The sequence below is a fragment of the Salvelinus namaycush genome, chromosome 32 (assembly GCF_016432855.1).
Source record: "Salvelinus namaycush isolate Seneca chromosome 32, SaNama_1.0, whole genome shotgun sequence".
NCBI lineage: Eukaryota > Metazoa > Chordata > Actinopteri > Salmoniformes > Salmonidae > Salvelinus > Salvelinus namaycush.
In genome coordinates, this window is record NC_052338.1 from 18,129,128 (window position 1) to 18,155,760 (window position 26,633).

The 26,633-nt window shown below is 51.6% G+C and overlaps 1 protein-coding gene across 1 annotated transcript in view; it reads right to left on the reverse strand.

The window, feature by feature from the left end:
* The window catches only part of LOC120027043 (PHD finger protein 14-like), a 111,403-nt gene that overhangs the window by 62,562 nt on the left and 22,208 nt on the right, over positions 1–26,633 (reverse strand). Inside the window, exons 9-14 of the mRNA XM_038971888.1 lie at positions 25,931–26,077; positions 25,400–25,563; positions 25,050–25,156; positions 22,927–24,458; positions 12,965–13,198; positions 37–99 (exon numbers count right to left, since the gene is read on the reverse strand). Of these exons, the coding sequence (XP_038827816.1) occupies positions 37–99; positions 12,965–13,198; positions 22,927–24,458; positions 25,050–25,156; positions 25,400–25,563; positions 25,931–26,077 (2,247 nt within the window). The remainder of the gene's footprint in view (positions 1–36; positions 100–12,964; positions 13,199–22,926; positions 24,459–25,049; positions 25,157–25,399; positions 25,564–25,930; positions 26,078–26,633) is intronic.

Below are 26,633 nucleotides of genomic sequence, written 5' to 3' on the forward strand. Positions count from 1 at the left end.
AGGAATGTTTAGTAACAAGGTAGTACAGTGACATACCTGCACTTCAAACCGCTCTTCTTCACAGATGGACACCCTCTTCCTCTTCTGCCCTCTGGTTCTCTGTGGAATACATAATGTGTTTCATTGCAGTCAGTCTTAACTAAGCTATAATTTTGTGGTAATTTATTTGCTAATTGAATGATCTGTGTGAATTGATGAGAGATAATTGACCCGAGCTCTGGTCAGTCTCATGAGCCTTGAAAGCTTATCAGCTAGCCATGCAAGGGCACAAGGTCACAGCATGGTCACTTGGGGAAAATGTCAATGTTTCTCTACTTTGAGTTGTTGAGGCAAATCATTAGTTATTGGTATTTTGTCTGACAATCTGTCAAAATAATAATTTGACTAAATTAGATATGCTCCACAAAGTATTGGCAGTATCAGACAAATCTAACTTTATTTATTGCTTGCTTGTTATCCAAAAGATTCAGGAGCGAGTGGAAGTTTGTTTATGACGTCGTCTGCTCCCTCAGCTGTTTGTCAAAGAAAGAAAATCCACTGTGGTCTCTGCCTTTTGCAACAATACCACAGAAAGCATAAACTGCTTTTCCAAAGACATTTTTTGTTTGTTTGTCACGTATTTAATCCTCTAATGCCCAGTGAGGCTGGTGTTTTGTTTTACCTCTGGCCATACAAGACAAGAGAGCCACACAGTGCTGTCTGTGGACTAGGTTCTATTCATAGCTAGAGTAACACTGCCTGTCAGTTGCACGAGAGAGTGAGAAAGGGGCAGGATAGAGAGAGAGAGAGAGAGGAGCGGGAGAGGCAGAGAGAGAGAGAGAGAGCGAGAGAAAGCTGTCGGGATATGGCTGCTCCCTCCCTCCACCTCTTCATGGATCCCACTTATCTACAGCCACCATACCCTGATCCTCTTCCGATATACTGCCCCAGCCCTGCCTCCCCTCCCTCCTCCCCATCCTCCCTCCCAGTCTCAGCTCCCTGAAGGAACATAACAGATAGTCATCAGATAGAGGAGGGGAGAAAAACACTCTCCAGTCCTCTTCCATTTTTTATTTTCCCCAGTCTTTTGTTTTTAGACTGTCAATAACCAACCCCCTCCACACCTGGAAGGAGAGAGCCTGAGGAACACTCCTCCTCTGTGGCCACTCACTGCTTGGCTGCCTAGCAAGAGTCAGAGAACACCCTAGTGTCTGTCTGTCTGTCTCCCTCTCAGACAACAAAAACAATCTGTTCTTCCTTTTCAAATTTACAAAAATGAATACAAAAAACAACCATAAATGTCTTCTCCTTCTGGACGTGTATCTGTTATGTCAGAGAGATGGAGGGAAGGGAGAGAAAGGGGGAGGAAAGGGAGAGGGGAGAAGGTGGTGTAGAGTGGAGCAGCAGCAGTATCAACGGCTGTGCTGTGTTGAGGTCTGGGTTAATGTGTTTTTCTGTTAGCTCGCATAAAGCGGCGTGCCCAGAAGTACGCTTGGCTGAGGACCCTGCTGCTGGAAGTACTCTGGGATTAAGCTGGCATTTTCTGATTTCCTCTCGCCGCGTCCGCTCCAGTCGAGGAGCTTCAATGCTGCATTTATCTTCAAATGCAAGGCGTGCGATGGCAGCCGCTGAAAGGGCCCTGCTTTGCATTTTCTATGCTTTTACCAGGGCACCCCGGTGCTGGCACAGCGTTAAAGCCCTGTTTCAATTAATCAGGGCTGGCTAATCGACCTCCCGCTGGCCCCTGCATGAGGATGAGTGTTGGAGTGTGTGTGTGTGTACTGCGTGCATGTCTGTGTGAGTGTGTGAGTGTGTGCAGGGCCACAGAGGTAAGATGGCCCATTGCCACTCTGTGGTGCAGCTCAGCCTCTTCTGGCCCATGTTCAGGGCCTGCTGACTGAGTACACTGCCTACTGGAGGGTAGTGCCCTTCTAACTCAACATGTGCCCTCAATGTCACAGAGTATGGAGGAGATGTGAAGGACATTCTACACAGAGCCTGACAGTTATATTCCACTTATATACCCATGGGAGGGGGTTCAGCTTTAATACTACAGATAGATTGTAACTTCCATCAATGCATTTGTCTGTATAATTTCCAATCCCCCCATATATTTATTTGGGGGAATACACACACACACACACACACACACACACACACACACACACACACACACACACACACACACACACACACACACACACACACACACACACACACACACACACACACACGGCCAAAAGTTTTGAGAATGACACAAATATTAATTTCCACAAAGTTTGCTGCTTCAGTGTCTTTAGATATTTTTGTCAGATGTTACTATGGAATACTGAAGTATAATTACAAGCATTTCATAAGTGTCAAAGGCTTTTATTGACAATTACATGAAGTTGATGCAAAGAGTCAATATTTGCAGTGTTGACCCTTCTTTTTCAAGACCTCTGCAATCTGCCCTGGCATGCTGTCAATTAACTTCTGGGCCACATCCTGACTGATGGCAGCCCATTCTTGCATAACCAATGCTTGGTTTTTGTCAGATTTTGTGGGTTTTTGTTTGTCCACCCGTCTCTTGAGGATTGACCACAAGTTCTCAATGGGATTAAGGTCTGGGGAGTTTCCTGGCCATGGACCCAAAATATCGTTGTTTTGTTCCCCGAGCCACTTAGTTATCACTTTTGCCTTATGGCAAGGTGCTCCATCATGCTGGAAAAGGCATTGTTCGTCACCAAACTGTTCCTGGGTGGTTGAGAGAAGTTGCTCTCGGAGGATGTGTTGGTACCATTCTTTATTCATGGCTGTGTTCTTACGCAAAAATGTGAGTGAGCCCATTCCCTTGGCTGAGAAGCAACCTCACACATGACTGGTCTCAGGATGCTTTACTGTTGGCATGACACAGGACTGATGGTAGCGCTCACCTTGTCTTCTCCGTACAAGCTTTTTTCCAGATGCCCCAAACAATCGGAAAGGGGATTCATCAGAGAAAATGACTTTACCCCAGTCCTCAGCAGTCCAATCCCTGTACCTTTTGCAGAATATCAGTCTGTCCCTGATGTTTTTCCTGGAGAGAAGTGGCTTCTTTGCTGCCATTTTTGACACCAGGCCATCCTCCAAAAGTCTTCGCCTCACTGTGCGTGCAGATGCACTCACACCTGCCTGCTGCCATTCCTGAGCAAGCTCTGTACTGGTGGTGCCCGATCCCGCAGCTGAATCAATTTTAGGAGACGGTCCTGGAGCTTGCTGGACTTTCTTGGGCGCCCTGAAGCCTTCTTCACAACAATTGAACCACTCTCCTTGAAGTTCTTGATGATTCGATAAATGGTTGATTTAGGTGCAATCTTACTGGCAGCAATATCCTTGCCTGTGAAGCCCTTTTTGTTCAAAGCAATGATGACGGCACGTGTTTCCTTGCAGGTAACCATGTTTGACAGAGGAAGAACAATGATTCCAAGCACCACCCTCCTTTTGAAGCTTCTAGCCTGTTATTCGAACTCAATCAGCATGACAGAGTGATCTCCAGCCTTGTCCTCATCAACACTCATACCTGTGCTAACGAGAGAATCACTGACATGATGTCAGCTGGTGTCACGCCTTATTCTCTATGTTGGTTAGGTCGGGGTGTGATTTAAGGGTGGGTTATCTAGGTGAATTATATTTCTATGTTGGCCTAGTATGGTTCCCAATCAGAGGCAGTTGTTTATCGTTCTCTCTGATTGGGGATCATATTTAGGTAGCCATTTTCCCATTGTGCTTTGTGGGATCTTGTCTATGTTTAGTTGCCTGTGAGCATTATTATAGCGTCACGTTTCATTTGTTTGTTTTGTTCTTTGAAGTTTTCTATTCCATAATACAGGATGGAAACATACCACGCTGCATCTTGGTCTACTCCTTATGACAAACGTGACAGAAGATCCCACCACAAACGGACCAAGCAGCGTGGCCAGGAGGAGAAGACATCCTGGACTTGGGAGGAGATAATGGCAGGAGACGAAAGCCTTCCATGGAAGCAGACGCAGGAGGATCAACGGCGACTCCGAAGTTCACGACCACGACGGAAGCCCGAGAGGCAGCCCCCCCAATTTCTTTGGGGGGTGGGGGCACACGGGTTGGTCGGCGAAGCCGAGGGGCGAGTCTGAGAGCTTAGAGGAATATTGGGATAGACTGAGCGAGGAGTATTGTGAGATAGTTGAGGGGAGTGATGAGGTAGAGTGAATGTTTTGGTGTCTGGAGCAAGACAGTCGCCGTGAGGAGCGTGGGACCAGTCAGGCACCGTGTTTTGCGGAGATACGCAATGTGTCTCCAGTGCGCATCCACAGCCCGGTGCGTTCTGTGCCAGCTCCTCGCACTTGCCGTGCGAAAGTGAGCATCCAGCCAGGACGGGTTGTGCCTGCTCAGCGCACCTGGTCTCCAGTACGCCTCGGTCCAGGATATCCTGCGCCGGCTCTACGCACTGTGTCGCCAGTGTGCCTTCACAGCCCCCTACGTCCTGTGCCAGCGCCCCGCACTTGCCGTGCTAAAGTGAGCATCCAGCCAGGACGCATTGTGCCAGCTCTACGCTCCAGACCTCCAGTGCGACTCCACGGCCCAGTATATCCTGCGCCGGCCATACGTACTGTGTCTTCAGTGCGCCTTCACAGCCCAGTACGTCCTGTACCTCCTCCCCGCACTCGTCCTGAGGTGCGTGTCATCAGCCCGGTGCCACCTGTACCGGTCCCACGCATCAGGCCTCCAGTGCACCTCCACAGTCCAGAGCCCCCTGCGAGGGTTCCCGGTCCGGAGCCCCCTGCGAGGGTTCCCGGTCCGGAGCCCCCGGCGACGGTTCCCGGTCCGGAGCCCCCGGCGACGATCCACGATCCGGAGCCTCCTGAGACGTGCCTCCTGAGACTGAGGCCTCCAGCGGGGGTTCCCGGTCCGGAGCCTCCAGCGGGGGTTCCCGGTCCGGAGCCTCCAGCGGGGGTTCCCGGTCCGGAGCCTCTTGCGAGGGTTCCCGGTCCGGAGCCTCTTGCGAGGGTTCCCGGTCCGGAGCCTCCAGCGACGATCCACGGCCCGGAGCCCCCGGCGACGATCCACGGAACGGAGCATCAGGCGATGAATCACGGTACGGTTCTTCCGGCGACGAGCCACGGTCCGGTTCTTCCGGCAACGAGCCACGGTCCGGTTCCTCCGATGACGTGTCCACGAGCGGAGTGGGTACTTCGCCCCGCACCGGAGCCGCCCCCGACGGTAGATTCCCACCCGGACCCTCCCCTATTGAGTCAGGTTTTGCGGCCGGAGTCCGCACCTTTGGGGGGGGGGGGGGGGGGGGGGGTACTGTCACGCCCTGCCCATAGAGAGCTTTTAATCTCTATGTTGGTTAGGTCGGGGTGTGATTTAAGGGTGGGTTATCTAGGTGAATTATATTTCTATGTTGGCCTAGTATGGTTCCCAATCAGAGGCAGTTGTTTATCGTTGTCTCTGATTGGGGATCATATTTAGGTAGCCATTTTCCCATTGTGCTTTGTGGGATCTTGTCTCTGTTTAGTTGCCTGTGAGCATTATTATAGCTTCACGTTTCGTTTGTTCATTTTGTTGTTTTGTTCTTTGAAGTTTTCTACTCTATAATAAAGGATGGAAACATACCACGCTGCATCTTGGTCTACTCCTTATGACGAACGTGACAGCTGGTCCTTTTGTGGCAGGGCTGAAATGCAGTGGAAATGCTTTTTTTGGGATTCATTTCATTTGCATGGCAAAGAGGGACTTTGCAATTCATCTGATCACTCTTTATAACCTTCTGGAGTACATGCAAATTGCCATCATACAAACTGAGGCAGCAGACTTTGTGAAAATTAATATTTGTGTCATTCTCAAAACCTTTGGCCACGACTGTACATACATACATACACACACAAACACAGTACCAGTCAAAAGTTTGGACACACCAAATCATTCAAGGGTTTTTCTTTAATTTTACTCTTTCATAATAATAGTGAAGACATCAACACTATGAAATAACAAATATAGAATCATGTAGTAACCAAAAAAGTATTTAGATTCTTCAAAGCAACCACCCTTTGCCTTGATGACAGCTTTGCACACTCTTGGCATTCTCTCAACCAGCTTCACCTGGAATGCTTTTCCAACATTCTTGAAGGAGTTCCCACATATGCTGAGCACATGTTGGCTACTTTTCCTTCACTCTGCGGTCTAACTCATCCCAAACCATGTCAGTTGGGTTGAGGTCGGGGGATTGTGGAGTCCAGGTCATCTGATGCAGCACTCCATCACTCTCTTGGTCAAATAGCCCTTACACAGCCTGGAGGTGTGTTGGGTCATTGTCCTGTTGAAAAACAAATTATAGTCCAACTAAGTGCAAACCAGATGGGATGGCGTATCGCTGCAGAATGCTGTGGTAGCCATGCTGGTTAAGTGTGCCTTGAATTCTAAATAAATCACAGACAGTATCACCAGCAAAGCACCCCCACATCATCACACCTCCTCCTCCATGCTTCACAGTGGGAACCACACATGCGGAGATCATCTGTTCACCTACTCTACGTCTCACAAAGACACGGCGGTTGGAACCAAAAATCTCAAATTTGGACTTATCAGACCAAAGGACAGATTTCCACCGGTCTAATGTCCATTGCTTGTGTTTCTTGGCCCAAGAACTTGACTTTCCTAGTTAAATACAGGTTAAATAAAAAATAAAAAGCAAGTCTCTTCGTCTTATTGGTGTCCTTTAGTAGTGGTTTCTTTGCAGCAATTCGACAATGATGGCCTGATTCACACAGTCTCCTCTGATCAGTTGATGTTGAGATGTGTCTGTTACTTGAACTCTGTGAAGCATTTATTTGGGCTGCAATCTGAGGTGCAGTTAACTCTATTGAACTTATCCTCTGCAGCGGAGGTAACTCTGGGTCTTCCTTTCCTGTGGCGGTCCTCACGAGAGCCAGTTTCATCATAGTGCTTGATGGTCATTGCGATTGCACTTGAAGAAACATTCAAAGTTCCTCAAATTTTCCAGACTGACTGACCTTTGTCTTATTTGAGCTGTTCTTGCCATAATATGGACCGGGTCTTTTACCAAATAGGGATATCTTCTGTATACCACCCCTAACTTGTCACAACACAACTGATTGGCTCAAACGCATTAAGGAGCAAAGAAATTCGACAAATTAACTTTTAACAAGGCACACCTGTTAATTGAAATGCATTCCAGGTGACTACCTCATGAATCTGGTTGAGAGAATGCCAAGAGTGTGCAAAGCAATCATCAATGCAAAGGGTGGCTACTTTGAAGAATGTCAAATATAAAATATATTTAGATTTGTTTAACACTTTTTTGGTTACTACATGATTCCATATGTGTTATTTCATAGTGTTGATGTCTTCACTATTATTCGACAATGTAGAAAATATTAAACACAAAGAAAAACCCTTGAATGAGTAGGTGTGTCCAAACCTTTGACCAGTGTGTGTATATACACTGCTCAAAAAAATAAAGGGAACACTAAAATAACACATCCTAGATCTGAATGAATGAAATATTCTTATTAAATACTTTTTTCTTTACATAGTTGAATGTGCTGACAACAAAATCACACAAAAATTATCAATGGAAATCAAATTTATCAACCCATGGAGGTCTGGATTTGGAGTCACACTCAAAATTAAAGTGGAAAACCACACTACAGGCTGATCCAACTTTGATGTAATGTCCTTAAAACAAGTCAAAACGAGGCTCAGTAGTGTGTGTGGCCTCCACGTGCCTGTATGACCTCCCTACAACGCCTGGGCATGCTCCTGATGAGGTGGCGGATGGTCTCCTGAGGGATCTCCTCCCAGACCTGGACTAAAGCATCCGCCAACTCCTGGACAGTCTGTGGTGCAACGTGGCGTTGGTGGATGGAGCGAGACATGATGTCCCAGATGTGCTCAATTGGATTCAGGTCTGGGGAACGGGCGGGCCAGTCCATAGCATCAATGCCTTCCTCTTGCAGGAACTGCTGACACACTCCAGCCACATGAGGTCTAGCATTGTCTTGCATTAGGAGGAACCCAGGGCCAACCGCACCAGCATATGGTCTCACAAGGGGTCTGAGGATCTCATCTCGGTACCTAATGGCAGTCAGGCTACCTCTGGCGAGCACATGGAGGGCTGTGCGGCCCCCCAAATAAATGCCACCCCACACCATGACTGACCCACCGCCAAACCGGTCATGCTGGAGGATGTTGCAGGCAGGAGAACGTTCTCCACGGCGTCTCCTTACTCTGGCACGTGCTCAGTGTGAACCTGCTTTCATCTGTGAAGAGCACAGGGCGCCAGTGGCGAATTTGCCAATCTTGGTGTTCTCTGGCAAATGCCAAACGTCCTGCACGGTGTTGGGCTGTAAGCACAACCCCCACCTGTGGACGTCGGGCCCTCATACCACCCTCATGGAGTCTGTTTCTGACCGTTTGAGCAGACACATGCACATTTGTGGCCTGCTGGAGGTCATTTTGCAAGGCTCTGGCAGTGCTCCTCCTTGCACAAAGGCGGAGGTAGCGGTCCTGCTGCTGGGTTGTTGCCCTCCTACGGCCTCCTCCACGTCTCCTGATGTACTGGCCTGTCTCCTGGTAGCGCCTCCATGCTCTGGACACTACGCTAACAGACACAGCAAACCTTCTTGCCACAGCTCGCATTGATGTGCCATCCTGGATGAGCTGCACTACCTGAGCCACTTGTGTGGGTTGTAGACTCTGTCTCATGCTACCACTAGAGTGAAAGCACCGCCAGCATTCAAAAGTGACCAAAACATCAGCCAGGAAGCATAGGAACTTCCAAGCTTATACTTCCAGCTGATACATAATATATACATTTGATGGACACAATGTATTTTACAAAGTTTAAAAAAAAATCATCTCTGAAGACCATTTCTATTTTGTCATATATTTTTAACTGGGCTGTTTCACAAAAGTTCTGAACCTATGTACATTTTATGGACACTTTTATTTTCCATTCGTTTTTTGCCATATACTCTTTTCAACACTCATTGAATCATTACATCTCAGAACCATCAGTTCCGGCCCACACTATACCGCATTTTCAAGGAAGCTTGGTCTTTGCTTCTTGTAATATAATCTACCGACAATATCTCACATTTTCAGGCCTATATCTCCAAAACGAATCGTTCCAGACCAAAACCATCCTGCATTTTCAAAAGGTTTGGTAATCATTGCTTCTTCTTCTAGAATCTTGTGTGACAGTGTGTGTAATGGGGTGGTGATGAAGCATGGCCCTGCTCTAACACCCCTCCATGATTACACAGGAACATCCTGTATGAACATATGCCATTAGTCTAGTGAGAATGATGATGAGAATTAAGTTACTACATCTAGTTACCACTGGGTCCTCCGCTCCGTTAACTTCTCTAATCCTGCATGGTGCTGTGAAATGATTCATGGCTGTTAAAGATGCAATGATGTACTTAATTAAAAGATTGATTTAGCTCAGAGTCGTACAAACTGCCCCCAGTTAATATTTCCTCACCTGAGCAGAGACCCTGATTAGGTATGCTGATTAGGTATGCTGTGTGTGTACGTGTGTGTGTCCACATTTTACCTTATATCTTATTTTAATAATGTTTTATGTTAGTCTGCATTGCACTGAATTCTGCATTGGATTTGTGTTGATCTTTCCCTGGCCTTTCATAGATTACCTTAATGGAGTCAACCAGTATAGAGAGCAAATAGTTAACCAAACTCATACTCTGGTCCCCACCCACACGCACACCGCAGGCAGGAGAAGTGGCTTCGAAGGGAGCGAGGAAGGGAGAAATGGAGGGATGTAGGGAGGGCTGAAGTGAAGGAGCCAACTGGCAGTGGTTCTACCATCTAGCATTTATAATGATAAGTGTTCCATCTGCTGAGTGGTGGACGAGGAGCCAAAGGCGACAGATGGAATTGTTTTCACAATCTGTTTAAATATGTAGTCTTCCTTTTTAAAGACACACACAACCCGGCTCCGTCACTTGCTTGCTAGCGTCAAGAAACAACAAGGAGATGTTAGATTTCCCCCTTTGTTAATATTCAAACTTCATTTTACATGAATCACTCATCCCAATCCTCTGTAGATTGGAAGAAGTTCAGGCAGACCAACTAGCCAGGGGGGGGGGGGTGTTTGGGACTGAACACCAGAGGAAGTATGTGTTTGGATACACCCCCTCTAGTTTCCTGGCATGTCTACTAGCAATCCTGTTTAGTACAGCAGCGTATCCTGTTTAGTACAGCAGTGTATCCTGTCTAGTACAGCAGTGTGACCTAGTCCTGTGAGTCTGGCCTGATACATGCTATATCGGTCGGGCTCTGTTAGTATGGCCTGGTATATCTGCCGGGCTCTGTTAGTCCGGCCTGGTATATCTGTCGGGCTCTGTTAGTCCGGCCTGGTATATCTGTCGGGCTCTGTTAGTCCGGCCTGGTATATCTGTCGGGCTCTGTTAGTCCGGCCTGGTATATCTGTCGGGCTCTGTTAGTCCGGCCTGGTATATCTGTCGGGCTCTGTTAGTCCGGCCTGGTATATCTGTCGGGCTCTGTTAGTCCGGCCTGGTATATCTGTCGGGCTCTGTTAGTCCGGCCTGGTATATCTGTCGGGCTCTGTTAGTCCGGCCTGGTATATCTGTCGGGCTCTGTTAGTCCGGCCTGGTATATCTGTCGGGCTCTGTTAGTCCGGCCTGGTATATCTGTCGGGCTCTGTTAGTCCGGCCTGGTATATCTGTCGGGCTCTGTTAGTCCGGCCTGGTATATCTGTCGGGCTCTGTTAGTCCGGCCTGGTATATCTGTCGGGCTCTGTTAGTCCGGCCTGGTATATCTGTCGGGCTCTGTTAGTCCGGCCTGGTATATCTGTCGGGCTCTGTTAGTCTGGCCTTGTATATCTGTTGGGCTCTGTTAGTCTGGCCTTGTATATCTGTCGGGCTCTGTTAGTCTGGCCTTGTATATCTGTCGGGCTCTGTTAGTCTGGCCTTGTATATCTGTCGGGCTCTGTTAGTCTGGCCTTGTATATCTGTCGGGCTGGGAAAAAAGAGAAGAGAGCTCAGCTCCTGGTTACGGGACAGACAGAATATGACGTACAGAATATGTAGCTCAGTTTTAGCTTTTAGTTTCGAGGGCAATCACAGTCTTGTAGAACACAGACGACCCGGGGTCGAACCAAGTTAGTCACATATACACTCTTTATACTGCTCTTTATACTGCTCCGCCATTAGTCCTGTGAGTCTGGCCTGGTATATCTGGTGACGGGTCAGACGGGACAAAGAAGGGCTAGACTACAGACGTCATTGGGGCTGGACTCATACCTATGATGGAGTACTTTAACCCCCGGTATAGGTTGACGGATTACTGTCTGTTTCTCCAAACCCGGGAAATACATTCTGGATTATACAGTAGATGGCAGGATAATTCAAAAGGCTACCCCAGAAATATCAACACAATTGACCCCAAAACTAGCAAAGTGGAGGCCGGCAAAACCCATTTTGACAGACGACCACCTAACGGGATACTTTCTGGATTTTGGTAAGGATGCCCTTTATCGACATCCCCAGAGTCAGATATATTTGCATCCAGTATGAAGGAAGTTAGAGGTAGTTTCGCGTGCCAATGCTAATGTTTATTTTTCTAAATTAATAAAAATGAAAAGCTGAAATGTCTTGAGTCAATAAGTATTCAAGCCTTTTGTTATGTCAAGCCTAATTACCTTCAGGAGTAAAAATGTGCTTAACAAGTCACATGATAATTTGCATGGACTAACTGTGTGGAATAATGGTGTTTAACATTTTTGAACGACTACCCCATCTCTGTATCTCACACATACATAAGTCGAGCAGTGAATTTCAAACACAGATTCAATGCCTCGCAAAGAATGGCACCTATTGGTAGATGGGTAAAAAATGTTTGAATATCCCTTTGAGCATGGTGAAGTTATTAATTACACGTTGGATGGTGTATCAATACACCCAGTCACTACAAAGATATAGGCGTCCTTCCTACTCAGTTGACGAAGAGAAACAAAACCGCTCAGGAATTTCACCATGAGGCCAATGGTGACTTTAAAACAGTTACAGAGTTGAATGGCTGTGATTGAAGAAAACTGAGGATGCATCAACAACATTGTAGTTACTCCACAATACTAACCTAATTCACAGAGTGAAAAGAAGGAAGCCTGTACAGAATAAAAATATTCTAAAACATATATCCTGTTTGCAATAAGGTAATAAAGTTATACTGCAAAAAATGTGGCAAAGAAATTTACTTTTTGTCCTGAAAAAGCATTATGTTTGAGGCAAATCCAACACAACAAATCACAGAGTACCATGTTTTGGGTGTGCTTGTCATCGGCAAGGAATAGGGAGTTTTTTAGGATAAAAAGAAAAAGAATCGAGCTAAGCACAGACAAAGTCCTAGAGGAAAACCTGGTTCAGTCTGCTTTCCAACAGACACTGGGAGACAAATCCACAGCAGGACAATAACATAAAATGCAAGCCCGAAATATACACTTAAGTTACTTACCAAGAAGACATTGAATGTTCCTGAGTGGCCTAGTTACAGTTTTGACTTAAATCAGCTTGAAAATCTACGGCAAGACTTGAAAATGGATGTTTAGCAACGATCAACAACCAACTTGACAGAGCTTGAAGAATGTTAAAAAGAATAAATGGGCAAATGTCGTACAATCCAGGTTTGCAAAGCTCTATACGACTCACAGCTGTAATCGCTGCCAAATGTCATTCTAACATGTATTGACTCAGTGGGTTGAATACATATCTAATCCAAATATATCAGCGTTTTATATTCCAATAATACATTTAAAATGTAGAATTTTTCTTTCACTTTGACAGAGTTTTTTGTGTATAATGTTGACAGAAAATTACAATTAAATCAATTTTAATCCCACTTTGTAACGCAACAACACATGGAAAAAGTCAAGTTTCTGAAGGCACTGTACATAATAAATAAAAAGTGTGTTAATACACACCGTGCCCCTCACATCTCGTTTCTTGGGCTCCGGGGACATCTCCTGAGGGATGAATTTGATTGGTCCTTTAATCTGTCTCCGAGACCTCTTGGTACCGTCGGGCAGCGTCTCCATGGCGATGTCGGCATCATCGCTACTGGCCTGGTCACACTCTGAACATTGCCTGAGAAGAAGCGGGAGGTAGAGAAAGGTAGAAGTAGAGTGGTAGAGGTAGAGAGAGGAGAGAGGGATCATCTTTCACGGTCCAGACAGTGTCCTCTCGTCTTTGCAGGGGTATTGATTTGACTAATCTGTGAACATCTTAAGCATGGAAAACAGGTTTCAGATACCTTTCTCTCTTACTAATGTCTGACAAACAGGATCTAGATGCTGCTGATTATGTTGGAGAAAACAAACAAAACACTAAGGCTTTGGTCTGTAATGTCTGTCTTTGTTGAAATCTATGAAAATAATATTTGCTTGGTTCGAAAAAAAAATAAAAAATGCTGTTTTCCCAAAGTATTGAAATCTGAGCCTGGAGGTCTGCCCCTGGATTTGAAAACAGGGGTTTATGCTGACCCAGGCAAAGCATACGACTGTGACATACGTTTCTGCCAGTCTTATAAACTAGATCACATCAGTATTATAGCTTAAGGCAAAGTGAACTTGTGGATCCTGTGTGTTTCTAGTTCCTACTGAGAAGCCCTGTCTGCACCTTTCTTTCTGCCTCTTTCGTGGGGTGCAGATCATAGTAATTAGGTATGACTTGGCCTCGGCTCCACAAAATGATATCCATCCAAACACTTTGTAATTTCTGCCCTCCGGAGCAGAACGCCGCCGTGCTCTCTAATTCATGGTTTAAATGATTTACTCCCAGTCACAGGCATGGACAACGTGCAGGTTGAGGTGCCACAAAAACAAACACATCTCAGATGTGCGCACACCCACACACACACACTACAATCCCCCATCCTCCTTAACTTAGAATAGGAAGTAAAAAGGGAGATGAATAATTGTGGAAGTAGCTCACTAAGTGACAGAGACAGAATACTACTGAAACTATTGAGACAGATACACAAAAGAGCTCGTCTATTTATCTATCCAGATAAGGACATCTAGCTCTTCTGTGTGAAGTGGGACATTTCCACCATCTCTGCATTCTCCATCTGATAAATCTACTGCCATTGAGTATTCTGAAATGTCACACTTAATACAAATAAATCAATTGTGGACACTAATGTATCTTCTACTCCAAGTTATTATAAAACGGTTTGTTTGGATCCTCGATGCTGATTGGATGATATGCGGGACATTTACTCACGCAAAATACCATGGCGTGTTAATCTCATAATTCCACTATCCCGCAGTCCAGGCAGGAAATTCTGTCAAAATATCCCTTGGGCAAAAAAGCGTCTACACACTATTTTTCCATGCTACTATTTGATTTGCAACAGATGGGCTTTATAAACCTACCTGTCTGCCTTTACAACCTGTGCAACAATGAATCATTTTACAAATGCTTTCTCTCCCATGCCAGTAGGCTAGGTAGCCCAAGAATGAAACCAACTAATTCACCATGGAAACTGAACACTCAAGAATTCCATTCATTTATTAACCAGCGCAGTGCGGCTTATGTAGGCCTATTGGATATTCATTAAATCATTATTTATTGAGGTTCTCATCATCACTGAATATCTGCTAGCTAGCTACATGCCAATGATTTGGTTAGCATAGCAATGTCCAAAGAATAGAATGATTAGAATTAACAACTGTGTCAAAACATAAGAAAATAACTAACGACCAGCCCGCTGTTTTTAATGAAAACATTAGATTAATATTTGTATAAATATGTGGGCAACCGTTTTATAAAAGCAATAAGGCCCTCAAACCCGGGGAATATCGTATGATAACTCCTGACTAAGGGCTGTTCCCGGCCCTTGGCTTCGTCTCGGGTCTAAGAACAGCCCTTAGTCATGCGTTATCACACGATAATCCCCGGGTTCTCATGTTTTATACAATGTTATAACAATGTCATAACAGATTTACAGTACAGTGTCGTGTGTGTGTACTATGGACAGCACTTGGTCCAACTTTTGGTTTTGTAAACTCTTGTACCATCGAGTCCTCTGGCACCCATTCACCATTCACTCCCCCAGTCCCTCTCTTTCTTCCCCATCTACCTCCCCCAGTCCCTCTCTTCTTCATCTACCTCTCTCCCCCATCTACCTCCCCCAGTCCCTCTCTTTCTTCCCCATCTACCTCCCCCAGTCCCTCTCTCTTTTTCTTTCCCAGCTCTCTCTTTCCCATCTCTCTTTCTTATCCCTCTCTCTCTCTTTTTCTTTCCCAGCTCTCTCTCTTTCCCATCTCATCTCTCTCTTTCTTATCACTCTCTCTTTTTCTTTCCCATCTCTCTCTTTCCAATCTCACCTCTATTCCACTTTCCCATCTCATCTCTCTCTATCCCACCTCTTGCTCGCTCTGCTCTTTCCTTCTTATATCTCTCTCTTTCTTATCTCTTTTTCTTTCTTGTCTCTTTTTTTTCTTTCTTTCTTATCTTTCTCTTTATTTCTTTCCCATCTCATCAATTTCTTTCTCATCTATCTCCCTTTCCCATCTCTCTCTCTCTCTCTTTCCCATCTCTCTCTCTCTCTCTCTCTTTCCCATCTCTCTCTCTCTTTCCCATCTCTCTCTCTCTCTCTCTCGCTCTTTCCCATCTCTCTCTCTCTCTCTCTTTCCCATCTCTCTCTCTCTCTCTCTTTCCCATCTCTCTCTCTTTCCCATCTCCCTCTCTTTCCCATCTCCCTTTCTTTCCCATCTCTCCCTCCTCTCTCTCTTTCCCATCTCTCTCTCCTCTCTCTCTTTCCCATCTCTCTCTCTCTCTCTTTCCCATCTCTCTCTCTCTCTCTCTCTTTCCCATCTCTCTCTCTCCCATCTCTCTCTCTCTCTCTCTTTCCCATCTCTCTCTCTTTCCCATCTCCCTCTCTCTCCCATCTCTCTCTCTTTCCCATCTCCCTTTCTTTCCCATCTCTCCCTCCTCTCTCTCTTTCCCATCTCTCCCTCCTCTCTCTCTTTCCCATCTCTCTCCCTCCTCTCTCTCTTTCCCATCTCTCTCCCTCCTCTCTCTCTTTCCCATCTCTCTCCCATCTCTCTCTCCCTCTCTTCATTAACCCATCTCTCTCTCCCTCTCTTCATTAACCCATCTCTCTCTCCCTCTCTTTCCCATCTCTCTCTCCCATCTCTCTCTCTCCCATCTCTCTCTCTCCCATCTCTCTCTCTCCCATCTCTCCCATCTCTTTCTCATCTCTCTCTTTCTGTGTGCGTCTGCCTGTCTCTGCGTCTGCCTGTCTCTGCGTCTGTCTGTCTGTCTGCCTGCGTCTGTCTGTCTGCCTGCGCGCGTCTGTCTGTCTGCCTGCGCGCGTCTGTCTGCCTGCGCGCGTCTGTCTGTCTGCCTGCGCGCGTCTGTCTGTCTGCCTGCGCGCGTCTGTCTGTCTGCCTGCGCCTGTCTGTCTGTCTGTCTGCCTGTCTGCCTGCGCCTGTCTGTCTGTCTGTCTGTCTGCCTGCGCCTGTCTGTCTGTCTGTCTGTCTGTCTGCCTGCGCCTGTCTGTCTGTCTGTCTGTCTGTCTGCGCCTGTGTCTGCCTGCGCCTGTCTGTATGTCTGCCTGCGCCTGTCTGTCTGTCTGCCTGCGCCTGTGTCTGTCTGCCTGCGCCTGTCTGTCTGTCTGTCTGCCTGCGCCTGTCTGTCTGTCTGTCTGCCTGCGCCTGTCTGTCTGTCTGCCTGCGCCTGTCTGTCTGTCTGCCTGTCTGCGCCTGTCTGTCTGTCTGCCTGTCTGCGCCTGTCTGTCTGTGCCTGTCTGTCTGTCTGTCTGTCTGTCTGTCTGCCTGCCTGCCTGCCTGCGCGCGTCTGTCTGTCTGCCTGCGCCTGTCTGTCTGTCTGCCTGCCTGCGCCTGTCTGTCTGTCTGTCTGTCTGTCTGTCTGCCTGCGCCTGTCTGCCTGCGCCTGTCTGCCTGCGCCTGTCTGCCTGCGCCTGTCTGCCTGCGCCTGTCTGCCTGCGTCTGTCTGCCCGCCCGCGTCTGTCTGTCTGCCCGCCCGCGTCTGTCTGTCTGCCCGCGTCTGTCTGTCTGCCCGCCCGCGTCTGTCTGTCTGCCCGCCCGCGTCTGTCTGTCTGCCCGCCCGCGTCTGTCTGTCTGTCTGCCCGCCCGCGTCTGTCTGTCTGAACGCCCGCGTCTGTCTGTCTGTCTGAACGCCCGCGTCTGTCTGTCTGTCTGAACGCCCGCGTCTGTCTGTCTGTCTGAACGCCCGCGTCTGTCTGTCTGTCTGAACGCCCGCGTCTGTCTGTCTGTCTGAACGCCCGCGTCTGTCTGTCTGTCTGAACGCCCGCGTCTGTCTGTCTGTCTGAACGCCCGCGTCTGTCTGTCTGTCTGAACGCCCGCGTCTGTCTGTCTGTCTGAACGCCCGCGTCTGTCTGTCTGTCTGAACGCCCGCGTCTGTCTGTCTGTCTGAACGCCCGCGTCTGTCTGTCTGCCCGCGCGCGTCTGTCTGTCTGCCCGCGCGCGTCTGTCTGTCTGCCCGCGCGCGTGCGTCTGTCTGTCTGCGCGCGTCTGTCTGTCTGCCTGCGCCTGTCTGTCTGTCTGTCTGCCTGCGCCTGTCTGTCTGTCTGTCTGCCTGCGCCTGTCTGTCTGTCTGTCTGTCTGCGCCTGTGTCTGCCTGCGCCTGTCTGTCTGTCTGCCTGCGCCTGTCTGTCTGTCTGCCTGCGCCTGTCTGTCTGTCTGCCTGCGCCTGTCTGTCTGTCTGTCTGCCTGCGCCTGTCTGTCTGTCTGTCTGCCTGCACCTGTCTGTCTGTCTGTCTGCCTGCGCCTGTCTGTCTGTCTGCCTGCGCCTGTCTGTCTGTCTGCCTGTCTGTCTGTCTGCCTGCGCCTGTCTGTCTGTCTGCGCCTGTCTGTCTGTCTGCCTGTCTGCGCCTGTCTGTCTGTCTGCCTGTCTGCGCCTGTCTGTCTGTCTGCCTGTCTGCGCCTGTCTGTCTGTCTGCCTGCCTGCGCCTGTCTGTCTGCCTGCCTGCGCCTGTCTGTCTGTCTGCCTGCGCCTGTCTGTCTGTCTGCCTGCGCCTGTCTGTCTGTCTGCCTGCCTGCGCCTGTCTGTCTGTCTGCCTGCGCCTGTCTGCCTGCGCCTGTCTGCCTGCGCCTGTCTGCCTGCGCCTGTCTGCCTGCGTCTGTCTGTCCGCCCGCATCTGTCTGTCTGCCCGCCCGCGTCTGTCTGTCTGTCTGCCCGCCCGCGTCTGTCTGTCTGCCCGCCCGCGTCTGTCTGTCTGCCCGCCCGCGTCTGTCTGTCTGTCCGCCCGCGTCTGTCTGTCTGAACGCCCGCGTCTGTCTGTCTGTCTGAACGCCCGCGTCTGTCTGTCTGTCTGCCCGCGTCTGTCTGTCTGCCCGCGTCTGTCTGTCGGCCCGCGTCTGTCTGTCGGCCCGCGTCTGTCCGTCTGCCTGCCCGCGTCTGTCTGTCTGTCTGCCCGCGTCTGTCTGTCTGTCTGCCTGCCCGCGTCTGTCTGTCTGTCTGTCTGCCTGCCCGCGCCTGTCTGTCTGTCTGCCTGCCCGCGCCTGTCTGTCTGTCTGCCTGCCCGCGCCTGTCTGTCTGTCTGCCTGCCCGCGCCTGTCTGTCTGTCTGCCTGCCCGCGCCTGTCTGTCTGTCTGCCTGCCCGCGCCTGTCTGTCTGTCTGCCTGCCCGCGCCTGTCTGTCTGTCTGCCTGCCCGCGCCTGTCTGTCTGTCTGCCTGCCCGCGCCTGTCTGTCTGTCTGCCTGCCCGCGCCTGTCTGTCTGTCTGCCCGCGCCTGTCTGTCTGTCTGCCTGCCCACGTCTGTCTGTCTGTCTGTCTGCCTGCCCACGTCTGTCTGTCTGCCTGCCCACGTCTGTCTGTCTGTCTGTCTGCGCCTGTCTGTCTGTCTGTCTGTCTGTCTGTCTGTCTGCCTGCGCCTGTCTGTCTGTCTGTCTGCGCCTGTCTGTCTGTCTGCCTGCGCCTGTCTGCCTGCGCCTGTCTGCCTGCGCCTGTCTGCCTGCGCCTGTCTGCCTGCGCCTGTCTGTCTGTCTGCCTGCCTGCGCCTGTCTGTCTGTCTGCCTGCCTGCGCCTGTCTGTCTGTCTGCCTGTCTGTCTGCCTGCGCCTGTCTGCCTGCGCCTGTCTGCCTGCGCCTGTCTGCCTGCGCCTGTCTGCCTGCGTCTGTCTGTCCGCCCGCATCTGTCTGTCTGCCCGCCCGCGTCTGTCTGTCTGTCTGCCCGCGTCTGTCTGTCTGCCCGCCCGCGTCTGTCTGTCTGCCCGCCCGCGTCTGTCTGTCTGCCCGCCCGCGTCTGTCTGTCTGTCTGCCCGCCCGCGTCTGTCTGTCTGCCCGCCCGCGTCTGTCTGTCTGCCCGCCCGCGTCTGTCTGTCTGAACGCCCGTGTCTGTCTGTCTGTCTGAACGCCCGTGTCTGTCTGTCTGTCTGAACGCCCGCGTCTGTCTGTCTGTCTGCCCGCGTCTGTCTGTCTGTCTGCCCGCGTCTGTCTGTCTGCCCGCCCGCGTCTGTCTGTCTGCCCGCGTCTGTCTGTCTGCCCGCGTCTGTCTGTCTGCCCGCGTCTGTCTGTCGGCCCGCGTCTGTCTGTCGGCCCGCGTCTCTGCCCGCCTGCCTGCCCGCGTCTGTCTGTCTGCCTGCCCGCGTCTGTCTGTCTGTCTGCCTGCCCGCGTCTGTCTGTCTGTCTGCCTGCCCGCGCCTGTCTGTCTGTCTGCCTGCGCCTGTCTGTCTGTCTGCCTGCCCGCGCCTGTCTGTCTGTCTGCCTGCCCGCGCCTGTCTGTCTGTCTGCCTGCCCGCGCCTGTCTGTCTGTCTGCCCGCGCCTGTCTGTCTGCCTGCCCGCGTCTGTCTGTCTGCCTGCGCCTGTCTGTCTGTCTGCCTGCGCCTGTCTGTCTGTCTGCCTGCGCCTGTCTGTCTGTCTGCCTGCGCCTGTCTGTCTGTCTGCCTGTCTGTCTGTCTGCGCCTGTCTGCCTGCGCCTGTCTGCCTGCGCCTGTCTGCCTGCGCCTGTCTGCCTGCGTCTGTCTGTCCGCCCGCATCTGTCTGTCTGCCCGCCCGCGTCTGTCTGTCTGTCTGCCCGCCCGCGTCTGTCTGTCTGTCTGCCCGCCCGCGTCTGTCTGTCTGTCTGCCCGCCCGCGTCTGTCTGTCTGTCTGCCCGCCCGCGTCTGTCTGTCTGCCCGCCCGCGTCTGTCTGTCTGCCCGCCCGCGTCTGTCTGTCTGCCCGCCCGCGTCTGTCTGTCTGAACGCCCGCGTCTGTCTGTCGGCCCGCGTCTGTCTGTCGGCCCGCGTCTCTGCCCGCCTGCCTGCCCGCGTCTGTCTGTCTGCCTGCCCGCGTCTGTCTGTCTGTCTGCCTGCCCGCGTCTGTCTGTCTGTCTGCCTGCCCGCGCCTGTCTGTCTGTCTGCCTGCCCGCGCCTGTCTGTCTGTCTGCCTGCCCGCGCCTGTCTGTCTGCCTGCCCGCGCCTGTCTGTCTGTCTGCCCGCGCCTGTCTGTCTGTCTGCCCACGTCTGTCTGTCTGCCTGCCCACGTCTGTCTGTCTGTCTGTCTGCCTGCCCACGTCTGTCTGTCTGTCTGTCTGCCTGCGCCTGTCTGTCTGTCTGTCTGCCTGCGCCTGTCTGTCTGTCTGTCTGTCTGCGCCTGTCTGTCTGTCTGCCTGCGCCTGTCTGCCTGCGCCTGTCTGCCTGCGCCTGTCTGTCTGTCTGCCTGCCTGCGCCTGTCTGTCTGTCTGCCTGTCTGTCTGCCTGCGCCTGTCTGCCTGCGCCTGTCTGCCTGCGCCTGTCTGCCTGCGTCTGTCTGTCCGCCCGCATCTGTCTGTCTGCCCGCCCGCGTCTGTCTGTCTGTCTGCCCGCCCGCGTCTGTCTGTCTGCCCGCGTCTGTCTGTCTGCCCGCCCGCGTCTGTCTGTCTGCCCGCCCGCGTCTGTCTGTCTGCCCGCCCGCGTCTGTCTGTCTGCCCGCCCGCGTCTGTCTGTCTGCCCGCCCGCGTCTGTCTGTCTGCCCGCCCGCGTCTGTCTGAACGCCCGCGTCTGTCTGTCTGAACGCCCGTGTCTGTCTGTCTGTCTGAACGCCCGCGTCTGTCTGTCTGTCTGCCCGCGTCTGTCTGTCTGTCTGCCCGCGTCTGTCTGTCGGCCCGCGTCTGTCTGTCGGCCCGCGTCTCTGCCCGCCTGCCTGCCCGCGTCTGTCTGTCTGCCTGCCCGCGTCTGTCTGTCTGTCTGCCCGCGTCTGTCTGTCTGTCTGCCTGCCCGCGCCTGTCTGTCTGCCTGCCCGCGCCTGTCTGTCTGTCTGCCTGCCCGCGCCTGTCTGTCTGTCTGTCTGCCCGCGCCTGTCTGTCTGTCTGTCTGCCCGCGCCTGTCTGTCTGCCTGCCCACGTCTGTCTGTCTGTCTGTCTGCCTGCCCACGTCTGTCTGTCTGTCTGTCTGCCTGCCCACGTCTGTCTGTCTGTCTGTCTGCGCCTGTCTGTCTGTCTGTCTGTCTGCCTGCGCCTGTCTGTCTGTCTGTCTGTCTGCGCCTGTCTGTCTGTCTGCCTGCGCCTGTCTGCCTGCGCCTGTCTGTCTGTCTGCCTGCCTGCGCCTGTCTGTCTGTCTGCCTGCGCCTGTCTGTCTGTCTGCGCCTGTCTGCCTGCGCCTGTCTGCCTGCGCCTGTCTGCCTGCGCCTGTCTGCCTGCGTCTGTCTGCCTGCGTCTGTCTGCCTGCGTCTGTCTGTCTGCCTGCGTCTGTCTGTCCGCCCGCATCTGTCTGTCTGCCCGCCCGCGTCTGTCTGTCTGTCTGCCCGCCCGCGTCTGTCTGTCTGTCTGCCCGCGTCTGTCTGTCTGCCCGCCCGCGTCTGTCTGTCTGCCCGCCCGCGTCTGTCTGTCTGCCCGCCCGCGTCTGTCTGTCTGCCCGCCCGCGTCTGTCTGTCTGGCCGCCCGCGTCTGTCTGTCTGCCCGCCCGCGTCTGTCTGTCTGCCCGCCCGCGTCTGTCTGTCTGCCCGCCCGCGTCTGTCCGCGTCTGTCTGTCTGAACGCCCGTGTCTGTCTGTCTGTCTGCCCGCCCGCGTCTGTCTGTCTGCCCGCCCGCGTCTGTCTGTCTGAACGCCCGCGTCTGTCTGTCTGTCTGAACGCCCGCGTCTGTCTGTCTGTCTGCCCGCGTCTGTCTGTCGGCCCGCGTCTGTCTGTCGGCCCGCGTCTGTCTGTCGGCCCGCGTCTCTGCCCGCCTGCCTGCCCGCGTCTGTCTGTCTGCCTGCCCGCGCCTGTCTGTCTGCCTGCCCGCGCCTGTCTGTCTGTCTGCCTGCCCGCGCCTGTCTGTCTGTCTGCCTGCCCGCGCCTGTCTGTCTGTCTGCCCGCGCCTGTCTGTCTGTCCGCGCCTGTCTGTCTGTCTGCCCGCGCCTGTCTGTCTGTCTGTCTGCCCACGTCTGTCTGTCTGTCTGTCTGCCTGCCCACGTCTGTCTGCCTGCCCACGTCTGTCTGTCTGTCTGTCTGCGCCTGTCTGTCTGTCTGTCTGCCTGCGCCTGTCTGTCTGTCTGTCTGTCTGCGCCTGTCTGTCTGTCTGCCTGCGCCTGTCTGCCTGCGCCTGTCTGCCTGCGCCTGTCTGCCTGCGCCTGCCCGCCCGCGTCTGTCTGTCTGCCCGCGTCTGTCTGTCTGTCTGCCCGCCCGCGTCTGTCTGCCTGCCCGCCCGCGTCTGTCTGCCTGCCCGCGTCTGTCTGTCTGCCTGCCCGCGTCTGTCTGCCTGCCCGCCCGCGTCTGTCTGCCCGCCCGCGTCTGTCTGTCTGTCTGCCCGCCCGCGTCTGTCTGTCTGCCCGCGCCTGTCTGTCTGTCTGCCCGCGCCTGTCTGTCTGTCTGCCCGCGCCTGTCCTGCCCGCGCCTGTCTGTCTGTCTGCCCGCGCCTGTCCTGTCTGTGTCTGCCCGCGCCTGTCTGTCTGTCTGCCCGAGCCTAGTCTGTCTGTCTGCCCGCGCCTGTCTGTCTGTCTGCCTGCCCGCGCCTGTCGCCTGCAGCCTGTCTGGGATGTTGTTCTGATGGAAGATAGCTGGGGGATGTTCTGATGGTCGATAGCTGGGGATGGGGGATGTTGTTCTGATGGGAGATAGCTGGGGGTGGGGGATGTTGTTCTGATGGGAGATAGCTGGGGGATGTTGTTCTGATGGGAGATAGCTGGGGGATGTTGTTCTGATGGGAGATAGCTGGGGGATGTTGTTCTGATGGGCGATAGCTGGGGGATGTTGTTCTGATGGGCGATAGCTGGGGGATGTTGTTCTGATGGGCGATAGCTGGGGGGTGTTGTTCTGATGGGCGATAGCTGGGGGTGGGGGATGTTGTTCTGATGGGAGATAGCTGGGGGGGGGGGATGTTGTTCTGATGGAGATAGCTGGGGGTGGGGATGTTGTTCTGATGGGAGATAGCTGGGGGATGTTTGTTCTGATGGGAGATAGCTGGGGGATGGGGGATGTGTTTTCTTGGGAGATAGCTGGGGGATGTTGTTCTGATGGGAGATAGCTGGGGATGTTGTTCTGATGGGGAGATAGCTGTGGGATGTTGTTTCTGATGGGAGATAGCTGGGGGATGTTGTTCTGATGGGAGATAGCTGGGGGATGTTGTTCTGATGAGCGATAGCTGGGGGATGTTGTTCTGATGGGAGATAGCTGGGGGATGTTGTTCTGATGGGAGATAGCTGGGGGATGTTGTTCTGATGGGAGATAGCTGGGGGATGTTGTTCTGATGGGCGATAGCTGGGGGGTGTTGTTCTGATGGGCGATAGCTGGGGTGGGGGATGTTGTTCTGATGGGAGATAGCTGGGGGTGGGGGATGTTGTTCTGATGGGAGATAGCTGGGGGATGTTCTGATGGTCGATAGCTGGGGGTGGGGGATGTTGTTCTGGTGGGAGAAAGCTGGGGGATGTTTTCTGATGGAATAGCTGGGGGATGTTGTTCTGATGAGATAGCTGGGGGATGTTGTTCTGATGGGAGATAGCTGGGGGATGTTGTTCTGGGATGGGCATAGCTGGGGGATGTTGTTCTGATGGGCGATAGCTGGGGGGTGTTGTTCTGATGGGCGATAGCTGGGGGTGGGGGATGTTGTTCTGATGGGAGATAGCTGAGGGATGTTGTTCTGATGGGAGATAGCTGGGGGATGTTGTTCTGATGGGAGATAGCTGGGGGATGTTGTTCTGATGGGAGATAGCTGGGGGATGTTGTTCTGATGGGAGATAGCTGGGGGATGTTGTTCTGATGGGAGATAGCTGGGGGATGTTGTTCTGATGGGAGATAGCTGGGGGGTGTTGTTCTGATGGGAGATAGCTGGGGGATGTTGTTCTGATGGGAGATAGCTGGGGGGATGTTGTTCTGATGGGAGATAGCTGGGGGATGTTGTTCTGATGGAGATAGCTGGGGGATGTTGTTCTGGTGGGAGAAAGCTGGGGGATGTTCTGATGGTCGATAGCTGGGGGTGGGGGATGTTGTTCTGATGGGAGATAGCTGAGGGATGTTGTTCTGATGGGAGATAGCTGGGGGTGGGGGATGTTGTTCTGATGGGAGATAGCTGGGGGATGTTGTTCTGATGGGAGATTTAAAAATAAAGGAGAGCCATCAGATGCTCAGAGGCATCTGAGCTCCTAGTGTGCGGCTCTCCTTTATTTTTAAGTTTTCTACTCCGCTAGCCAGCACCTCGCCTAAATAGGTGTGCGTTTCTTTTTCTTCTAGATTGTTCTGATGGAAGATAGCTGGGGGATGTTCTGATGGTCGATAGCTGGGGGTGGGGGATGTTGTTCTGGTGGGAGATAGCTGGGGGTGGGGGATGTTGTTCTGATGGAGATAGCTGGGGGGTGGGGGATGTTGTTCAAGGTTACACACGTTTGAACGTACATGTATACGCACACTCGCAAACACACACACACACAAAAACGGTCGAGCAAACACATATCTGGCAATGGCATCATCATTCATTTTGGGGGTCTTTATCCAAGGCTACATGCTGAGAACCTATAGAACTCTGGCACATCTGTCTTTATTCTGGAAGCATCTGTCTTTAGTAACAACATTGACTAGAATAGTGTATTAGGTTGGTAATGTAAGTCTATGTAGCCATCAGTACAGATGGTTTTTGTTTCCGTACTCACCCAGGTAATAGTTGACGAAGTCTGCAGTGAGGGCGGGCTGCTTGTGTTTCCTGCGTCCGTCCACACTTGCGCTGATGTCTGACGTGTCTACAGGGAAGATGTCCGTGCTGAAGAAGAAAATGAGATTTGAACCGACAACCCTCTGCTTCCTGGTCCACCTCTCTGACCTCAAAGCCCCTCCCTGACAATGGGAAAAAGTTGCAGCTCTCGCGCATCCAGTTAAAAAAAATCTTTATATTGGATTTTTTATTTTTTTTATTTAAGTATGGAGCGTGAATTCTACATTTGGGCTGCACCTCAATTCTTGGTTGCCTGAACACTGTCTTTTTCCTACAGACATTAACTCCTACCTGATGCCCATGAGCTCGGCCTTTCTCATGAGCTTCCTGATGGCGGAGGCGCTGGAGGTCAGGGGTCGTGGAAGCTTCTCCCGGGGGACCCAGGCCTGGGGCCGCGTGTTACGGGACAGCTCTGCCCTGGCCCGGTACTGCTGCAGCCGGGTGGTGATACGGGCCTGCCAGGGGTTCAACACAACACAAAGAAACACACACTTCATTATCTAATGACAGCCTAGGTGTGTCCCAAATGGCACCCTATCCTATATATGGGCCCTGGTCAAAAGTAGTGCATTATATAGGGAATAGGAGCCCATTTGGGATGCAGACATTACAACTTACAACCTCTCCAGGTTGTTTCTGCTGTGTTCTCCAACTCACTTGTTAACATAAAAAAGTCAATCAGTTGAAGACTGAATCTTGCATATAGAACAATTAACTATGAAGGAAACACTGACAAGCATTTCTATTCATGTTCAAAGACAACATTCTGCAGCCCTAACAGGGGCAAGCCAGTGTGAGTCTGAGCCAGTCTTGACCTCTCACCTGTGCCTCAGGGGCCAGCTGCTTCTCTTTGTCCTGTAGAGACGCCTTGCAGTAGGACTGGAGTGCCAGGTAGTTCTTCCTCTTCCACTTCCTGTCATAGCGGTCTGCATGCTGCTTACAATACGCAAAGAAGGGATCGGCTATGTCCTGGGGAAACAGACGTACACACACACACACACGTGTTCAAAACCTGACCGACTACAGGTGAACATCGCTTCTTGTGCACTGTGTATGGCATGTCTTTCAGCTCTCTTCAGTCAAGAGATCTGTTTTCCTGTGTAAAATAGTCACTTACAGCGCATTCGGACCACTTGAATTTTTCCACATTTTGTTATGTTACAGCCTTATTCTAAAATGTATTAAATAGTTTTTCCCCCCCCCTCATCAATCTACACATAATACCTCATAATTACATTTTTTTTGTAAACGTATAATTCTATTTTTTCTCACTGAAATATCACAATTACATAAGTATTCAGACCGTTTGCTCAGTACTCTGTTGAAGAACCTTTGGCAGCGATTACAACATCGAGTCTTCCTGGGTATGACACTACAAGCTTGGCACACTTGTATTTGGGGAGTTTCTCCCATTCTTCTCTGCAGATTCCCTCAAGCTCTGTCAGGTTGGATGGGAAGTGTTGCTACACAGCTATTTTCAGGTCTCTCCAGAGATTTTTGATCGGGTTCAAGTCTGGGCCCTGGC